The sequence below is a fragment of the Tupaia chinensis genome, unplaced genomic scaffold (genome assembly GCF_000334495.1).
Source record: "Tupaia chinensis unplaced genomic scaffold, TupChi_1.0 Scaffold000037_9, whole genome shotgun sequence".
NCBI classification, from domain to species: domain Eukaryota; kingdom Metazoa; phylum Chordata; class Mammalia; order Scandentia; family Tupaiidae; genus Tupaia; species Tupaia belangeri.
The window spans coordinates 481,342-490,566 of NW_006159492.1; the positions used below are offsets into that span (position 1 = coordinate 481,342).

Consider the following 9,225-nt stretch of genomic DNA (forward strand, 5'->3'; position numbering starts at 1 on the left):
TAACATGGGATTCCAGCAACATAACCATTATACCAACAGCTGATCCCAACATTAACTTTAAAAAAAAAATATTTGAAATTACTTTAACTTTATTTCTCATTATCATTTTCAATTTGACCAGAAACAGAGAGAGAGAGAGAAGAAGAAAAGTGAGAAAGTGAGCCACTAGGTTTGGGACACAAACTATAGTTAGCCATGTGTGGGAGTCCAGCATCCTTAACCACCACACTACCTGCCAGCCCCAACACTAACTTTTTTTAAAAATGGGAAAACATACAAGTATTTCTTAATTCAGATCATTTTTTCTTAGATATTTCATACTCACATACTGGGTTCTATTTCAACACGTGCTTACTGAAAAGATTTTCACAAAGCTTCAGCGATCCTATTTAAAACAAATTTGACAAGGAAAGCAGTAGCACTTGTGAAATACCTAAGCATAAAATGAGTTTCCCAGCACAGGTCGAAATATTGTGTTTACTGACAAGACTATACTATAACAAAAAAAGAAATCAAAATGTTTACTTACCAGCTTTCACTATATGTATTCAACCGAAGAATGAGGAGTTATTTTGTTACAGGAATCCCTTCCCTTTAGAAATCATTGGGATAAAAAGCTTCAAAATACATCCTATTCATTCAGCTTAGTTTATTCTAAAAATGCTTAAACCCCTGGTTCTGAAATTACCCTAACAGTGAGATTTTTAAAACTGGATCACTCTTATTACTTGACTACAAATCAAGGATGGTAAGATTTGAGGGGTACTTTGGAAATAACTCGCTAGTTTAACACTTCCTTCAACTCTACAGTAGACTTTAGGAAATGAAAGGGACCAAGTGAAAAGTGGTCCAATATTCGGGTTTTTACAAAAAAAATTAAAAAAAAAAATAAGAGTCAAGAAAAAATGATTTGCCCATGGTGAACAAGCTAACTCTCTTGACTTGTAGACCAGCTTTTCGTGAAGGACCCCCTAAACCAAAAAAACAGATATAAAAAAAAAAAAAAAAAAAAAAATGAGGACATTACATTTGCATCGTGCACGTGAGCACATCAGCACAGGTTCACGTAAAAATAGAAACTTAATTTAAGGCTATTTCTCATACTATCTAATAATAGAGCTGCAATGTTAGTGCTAAAGATGCATCAAAACCCTGAAAATTAGCAATGGAGAATGCCACCTCTGGAGGTGGGGCTGTTACTGTTTATGATTCTAATTACAATAATTAAAGGTTAAAAATGGAAAATAACTTTCTATTGGTTAACATTAACTTTTTGAAAGAGAGAGATTTTTGCTATAGGGTGCATGCTCTCACCGGAGAGACAGAGAGATAGAAAGCGAGAAATAACCACCACCACCACCCCCAGGGGCCACATCACAATCCCTTCTCCATCCTCCTCTCAGGATTTTGGGCATGTATGCACACACGCCCAGCATGAGTGTTAAGCTGCCAGGTTCAGTACTTGGACCACAGTTAACATGGGATTCCAGCAACATAACCATTATACCAACAGCTGATCCCAACATTAACTTTAAAAAAAAAATATTTGAAATTACTTTAACTTTATTTCTCATTATCATTTTCAATTTGACCAGAAACAGAGAGAGAGAGAGAAGAAGAAAAGTGAGAAAGTGAGCCACTAGGTTTGGGACACAAACTATAGTTAGCCATGTGTGGGAGTCCAGCATCCTTAACCACCACACTACCTGCCAGCCCCAACACTAACTTTTTTTAAAAATGGGAAAACATACAAGTATTTCTTAATTCAGATCATTTTTTCTTAGATATTTCATACTCACATACTGGGTTCTATTTCAACACGTGCTTACTGAAAAGATTTTCACAAAGCTTCAGCGATCCTATTTAAAACAAATTTGACAAGGAAAGCAGTAGCACTTGTGAAATACCTAAGCATAAAATGAGTTTCCCAGCACAGGTCGAAATATTGTGTTTACTGACAAGACTATACTATAACAAAAAAAGAAATCAAAATGTTTACTTACCAGCTTTCACTATATGTATTCAACCGAAGAATGAGGAGTTATTTTGTTACAGGAATCCCTTCCCTTTAGAAATCATTGGGATAAAAAGCTTCAAAATACATCCTATTCATTCAGCTTAGTTTATTCTAAAAATGCTTAAACCCCTGGTTCTGAAATTACCCTAACAGTGAGATTTTTAAAACTGGATCACTCTTATTACTTGACTACAAATCAAGGATGGTAAGATTTGAGGGGTACTTTGGAAATAACTCGCTAGTTTAACACTTCCTTCAACTCTACAGTAGACTTTAGGAAATGAAAGGGACCAAGTGAAAAGTGGTCCAATATTCGGGTTTTTACAAAAAAAATTAAAAAAAAAAATAAGAGTCAAGAAAAAATGATTTGCCCATGGTGAACAAGCTAACTCTCTTGACTTGTAGACCAGCTTTTCATTCCTCTGGACCCATCAACTCCCTTTCACAGAAATCAAAAGAAATCGTTCTTCCTCCTCTCTTTCTCCTAACTGTTATGCACTATTTCCTTTTCAAGCATTTTGCAAGAGAGAACAATGTGTTCACCCTTGAAAAGACTCTGATTAGGATGACCCTCAAATAGTATGCTTTTGGTAATATCATCATCTGAAAAGCAGCTAGAGGATCCCAGATCCCAAGAACTTATACATCTAAATGGGGTCACTTTTCTCTTACAACCAAATGTGTAGGGTAGCCTCAAAGAAGGTACAGTTTTCTAAATCAATTGCAAAGAGCCCCTGGAAGCATATCCTCAGTATAAATTGTTCACAAATGGTTCTAAAGCTCTTGCCTAGCTTTGACTTAGGAAAACGCTGTAAATACACAGCTGAGCTAGATGTCCTGCCTGCACATGTTCTCTACAAAAGAAGTTCCTATAGAAGTGCTCCCGGGCACTTTTAAGGGCTTAAAAGCTTCCTTCTCTGTGTGGAATCAAGATCCAGACACCCTAAAATAACTGCATTTTGCAAGGTGGGGAGAGAAATCATACATTTAGTAACGACCTATTAACACTTGGTTTGAAAGCCCATGATTGCTACTTCTTGGCTTTCTTACCCTAAATAAACTATGTAAGATAAAAGCATGCCCAGAATCCCCAAATGACTATGTTTCCTGAATTCTTGGAATTATCAATATAGCATGTATCAATTAAGTTTAATATAACTTGACAGATTTACAGTGTCATAAAAATGATGACATACAATGTACTTTTCCAAATATAGCCAAGTCATTGCTGTTGCTATTACACAATATTCAATAAACACCCTATGCTAGAGAGTGCTTGAATTATTGTATGATACAATACAATCTCACCTCGTTGGGCATAGCATAAGAAACCAATCTCCTGTCCACAGGGCCAGCTTTTCATACCATGGTATGCCTTGCATCTTCCCCATGATAAAAGAAACTAATAATTATTCAACAATAGACTATTTCATGTCTACATATCAACTTCTCATAAACCCCTCAAAGTTAGAGAAATGACTCATGATTTTTACACTACCCTACCAAAGTGGGTGTAGCTAAAGGGCTCTAAATTCCTTTTCCTCCCAGAGGAAACAATTAGACCTAACATCAGACATTTATATGGAACTTGCTGTTCAGGGTTGGCATGTGTTCGCACTCATTTCCATAATTGCATGATGTAGCGTACTTCATGTGCCCTTTCCTTCACTAGCCAGCACATCTGGATGCAGAGCTGGTGACCTCTCCAAAGGAATGGCGACCACCCCACATCGCCTCCTCCTGGTCTAACACTACTTGGTCCAGTTTTGCTCCAAATCCAAAATGCATTCAAGTGCTTTGCATTTCCTTGTTTGGTGACTTTATTAATCTTTGGTCTTCACAATCAACTCCCCTGCTTGCCGACTTTCATACTCCAAATGGTGTTCTAGGTAAATATTACGCTGCACGTAGTGGGGGGAGTTTACCTCTGATGTTAGACTGACTTTTCTTTGAATTTCAAGTAGTAAGAAAGCAGAGATAAGATTTATATAGTTATCAAGGGATAGTCTGGGTTTAAAAAAACAAAAAGCTCGAGAAAGGCCATCCTATGTCTTTTTTTTCTTCACAGTTGTCAGAGTTCATTATGTGCTGAGATAGTCCAGGTAGTATTTTTCCCCAAAGGTAAGAACGACCATTTTATAAAGACTAGATATTAAAGAAACATTGGAAAGTAAGGCCTCTTACGTATTCTGAGTTTTCCAACCTGTATTTATGACTTAACAGTGCAAGGCTAATCACTGGTTGTTACCTCACATTCTCCTTTTGTTTAATGAGTTAAATGTAGTTCTATGTGCCATAAATTACTTTAATAAAGATGATAATAATGGTGATGTTGAAACCAAATATTTTGACACAATGCTTTGCTATAGCCATTTTAGCAAAGAGAAGGCTAAAATCTGAGGTAAGTCCCCACATTCTGCTCTTATATTGCTGCGGAAAAAAAAAAAAAACTTAATAAATCTAGCATTTGTGTTGCACATTTAATAAAAAGATTTAAGCCATATCACTGTAGCTGCTGGGCATCTTATTTCTTCCAGAATTCTTTCAGTGCATGCATTAACTTTGGTTAAATTATTCTGGATTTAAAAGGCAGAAGAAGATTTAAAATAGTATGGTTTCAGGAGCATCACTGGAACAGACCAATTTCAAAAGATTCCATCGCTAAATTTTACTTCTTCATACTGTCTTTGTAGACTGGTTATTTAGATTTTAAGAGGAGAGAATCGTGTGTTGTTATCTGCATGGTCATTAGAGTCTCACACAAAAAAAGAAGAGAACAATAAAATCAGACTAAGAAATCATTCTTCCAATGATTGTCATTGAACTGTTACACTAGTAAACATTCACAGTATGAAGTCTCTCAATCTCCAGCATACAAAGTAGTGCAAAGGAAAAAAAAAAAAAAAAACATTCCAGTCCTGTTACCTGTGAGCAAACCTTGTTACATTTCCTCTGACTTCATTTCTTCCATATTAGGCAGTTGCTATCACCTCTTCCCCAAATTAATAATAAAATATAATCAATTTCTAAAGGCCTCTGCAGCCTTCCCAAAAGTTAATTTCCAGTTAAAAATAAACTTTAATTAAATCCAAGATAAAATCGTGACCTATATTCTATTAAATAATTTACTTTCTTTTTTTCCTACACAGTAATTCTTACAATTTTTTTAAAAAAACAACTACAGAATCCAAAGACATATGAGATGCTATTAAAGCACTGAGAAATGACTGCTCAAATTCATTAATTCTTACATAGTAAATACTTCAAAATGCCAACTTTTCCCATCACTGCACAAGTACTAACAATGTTGACAATTTACTTACACATACACACACCGCGCGCGCACACACACACACACACACACACACACATTCTCTGCGGGATTATCTTCACTGTTAACATCGTTTCCGGTTATTGTGCAAAATTCTTTCGTTCTAATAAAAAATATAAAGATAGATTTGCTCCTATGTAAGTCTCCCTCTTCTCCGAGATGTATCATGTATTTGATATGTAATACAAGTTTAGTAACAACGATGCCAGGTATAACCATTAAACGGCGTACTACTGTATGTGTTGGACTCATTTGCATATTTCATTTCATGACCGGCACTCTCAATGCGTAAATATATTTGGAGATGCTGGGGGGCAGGGGGCAGGACAGTGGCAGGTAAAGAAAGCGATTCACACGTCGGTCTCCACCGCCTTCGCGTTAGAGCAGTTGTTTTTGTCTGTCTCACTGTCGTCTCCCTTGCCCTGACACTTCTCCTCTTTTGCACACAGAGATTCCTTAACCCCTTCTTCCATCTCTAGGTACTCTGACTTGTCCCCCAAGGAGGAAGAAGTGGAGCTCCGAAACTTCTTGAGCAAATTAGAGGGGAGGTACGGACAGCTGACTGCATTCTGGGTCAGCTGCGTCTGCTCCTCGTTTTCCGTCTCTCTGTGGTAGAAATAATTAAAGTTAGAGACAATCACTGGCACTGGCAAAGCGATGGTTAACACACCTGCAATGGCACACAGGGACCCCACGATCTTGCCCCCCACGGTGATGGGCTTCATGTCCCCGTAGCCCACGGTTGTCATGGTCACCACGGCCCACCAAAACGCATCTGGGATGCTTTGGAAATGGGTCGTGGGCTCATCCGCCTCTGCGAAGTACACGGCGCTGGAGAAGAGGATGACCCCGATGAAGAGGAAGAAGATGAGCAGGCCCAGCTCGCGCATGCTGGCTCGGAGCGTGTGCCCCAGGATCTGCAGGCCTTTGGAATGCCTGGAGAGCTTGAAGATGCGGAAGACCCGGACCAGGCGGATGATCCTGAGGATGGCGAAGGACATGGCCTGCTGCTGCTGGCCGTTGCCGCCCCCCTGCTGCTGGGCCAGGTCGGTGCCCAGGGTGATGAAGTAAGGCAAAATGGAGACGATGTCAATGGTGTTCATGATGTTTTTGAAGAAGAGTGCTTGGCTGGGACAAGCAAAGCAGCGAACCACAAACTCGAAGGAGAACCACACGATACAGACTGTCTCCACGATGAAGAAGGGGTCGTTGAATATCGTGTGCCCCGAGCTCTCCGGGTGGGGGGCCGAGGTGTCATTGGAAAACCCACCATGCCCGCCGGTGCTCAGCGCCATCACCAGATCCCTGTCGTCCCGGAACTCGGGCAAGGTTTCCAGGCAAAAGATGACGATGGAGATTAAGATGACCAGGACGGACACGATGGCGATGCCCCTGGCGGGACTGGAGCTCTCCGGGTATTCGAAGAGCAGCCAAATCTGCTTTTTGAACTCGTTCTCCGGCAGGGCCCTGTCCTCCTCCTCCCGCACGAAGCCTTCATCCTCCCGGAACTTGAGCAGGGCCTCCTCTCCCAGCTGGTAGAACTTCACCTCCTCGGTGAAGATGTCACAGGGGACATTGACCGGCCTCTTCAGGCGGCCTCCGGATTGGTAATAATACAAGATAGCATCGAAGCTGGGTCGGTTCCTGTCGAAAAAGTACTCGTTGCGCAAAGGGTCGAAGTATTGAGTCCTCTTCTCGGGGTCGCCCAGCAGAGTCTCCGGAAACTGGGCCAGAGTCTTCATCTGGGTCTCGAACCGCAGTCCGGACACGTTGATCACCACGCGTTCGCAGCAGTCACTGTAGCGGACCGAGCTGTAGCCCCCGCCGCCGTCGTCCTGTGGCAGCAGGTCGGTGTAAGAACCGCACTCACCATCGCCACCTCCATGGTGGTGGCTCGGGGGAATGGCTGCTTCCAGTTGTAGAAGAAGAAGAAAAATAGGGCAGCTTCTTTTCTCACCAAATTAAGGTAAGTTTGGAACCCTTCAGCAGATTGCTTGGAAGACGAAGGATATTTTCAGTCCAAGTTTGCATTTTCTGTTTTTAAATCAGCACACCCCATGCTCTTTCTTCCCGGGGATCCAGCATTGCTCTCTAGAGCGAAGGCTGCTGGCCACCAATAGCCTCGTGCTGGAGCTGAGCTCAGAGAACGCTGGGGTCTCCCAGATACCTAGGTTTTCCGGCTGGTGTTCAAATTTGGAAAGTTGTCGAGGGTATGGTTGCCCGATGCTGCCAGATTCAAAGGCAGCGAGTATCTGACGGCCAGCCGTTGTGCCTAAAAAATGAAATAGATTTTTCTGCCATGGAAATTGTCCAAAGCTCAGTCCATCAAATTTAAATAAAATGCAAATAAGCCTTTAGTCTTAGCATTTGCCTTCTAGTGACAGCCTGACCCCTGTGAAAATGTGGCTTGAAGAGCATCCAGCCATTGCTGCTCAAAGTCTATCAGGAAGATTCTCCAGGCTCTCCCCTTGGGTTCATCAAAGGAGTCCTGGGCCCAGGAGCAAGGCCGAGCTACAGACAGACGCAAAGCCCTTGGGAGGTAGAGAAGGTGCAGGGTGAAGTGCCAGCAGAGGCAACACCAGCTCTGAGGTCTCCATAGAAGTTGAGGACGTGCAGAGCATCCTCAGCTAAAAAAAAACTCTTCACCTGGAAAGGACGGGACACAACACGGGAAAGTCAAGAGACGGCAGATCATCAAGGGCAGAGTGAGCGTTGCACATCACACACTCTTCCTTCCCTGTCCTCTAGCAAATCCCACGGCATACCAAGTGCCCAGACACTCCCAAGCGTCTAAGGCAGTCTGGTCTTAAAGCTCCTTCTTAGTAAACACCCGCCTTTCTTTCTTTGGTTAGGGTTTCAGCTCAGTCTATTTTCATGGCAACTCAATTATCTTTGCTGCTCCGCTCTCGAGCCACATGGCTCTTGGTTTCCCCTTCCCCTTCACCAATGCCAGGTCTTAACTATCACTGCCATCGTCTTCATTCCGCAAACACCATGCTGTTACCTTACAGCTGTCTCCATCATTCCTTGATCTCAAGACATTTGTAAAAATGTCCACTCATAACATGTTTCTGAATTAAATGCCCTTCGGGAAGTTAGGGTGGCAGTTGAGGGGGGGGGAGGGAAGCAGTTTTGTTTAAGGCAGGCTCCACCATTTGAATAACTTTCGGTCACTTCCATCTATAAGGCGTAGGTAATAGTACAGCCTTGTCTGTCACACGTTTGTAAGGATTAAATGAGGTAATGGGTGTTGACAGGCTAGCCCGGTGGCTTGTACGTAATGACTGGCAGCACGCACTAGCAGTTATGAATAGCGTGACGGTAATCCATGGTCGTACCGCTATCTACCCATCAGCAAACGTGGACATCCTTGTGCCACCGTCCGAAGGAGGGGAAGACAGAACAGGAGGACTTCACGACGATCCGATGCTCACCGAAGGTCTGCACTAAATTGGCCTTCCCTGGCTCTCTGAAGCAAGTCCTTGATTTTCTGTTCCCAGATTCCTGAACACTCCCTACCACCCACAGCTTAGGAGTTAACCCCAGTTTCCACGTGTCTAATAAACATCTTCTCTCCTGCGTGTCCTCCATATTCACTTCAGTGGTTTTCCAACACGCTTCCCAAGGGACTCTCTCCTTACTGTTCAAATCCCAGTTGGTGTGGACAGTGTTTTCAGTCTGCCACACTCTGCTCCCCTATGATTCAATCCACACCTCCCACCCCCTAGTCCTCCCTTTTCTCCCCCTCTCTACTTCTGTGTCTCTCCTTTCCCCCTGCCCTCTGTCTCTCTCTTTCTGCCCACCTTTAATTCCAGCCTTTCACTTCTTGATCACATATTTATCACAGCCCCAGTCTGCTCCCCATACCTGGCATTCC

General features: G+C 42.3%; 1 protein-coding gene across 1 annotated transcript in view; it reads right to left on the reverse strand.

Moving 5' to 3' along the window:
• Positions 1-4,494: 4,494 nt before the first annotated feature.
• KCNA4 (potassium voltage-gated channel subfamily A member 4) overlaps positions 4,495-9,225 on the reverse strand; it is a 6,627-nt gene continuing 1,896 nt past the window's right edge. The window contains exons 2-3 of the mRNA XM_006140656.1: positions 7,516-7,620; positions 4,495-7,257 (exon numbers count right to left, since the gene is read on the reverse strand). Of these exons, the coding sequence (XP_006140718.1) occupies positions 5,699-7,257; positions 7,516-7,620 (1,664 nt within the window). The 3' untranslated portion in view covers positions 4,495-5,698. The remainder of the gene's footprint in view (positions 7,258-7,515; positions 7,621-9,225) is intronic.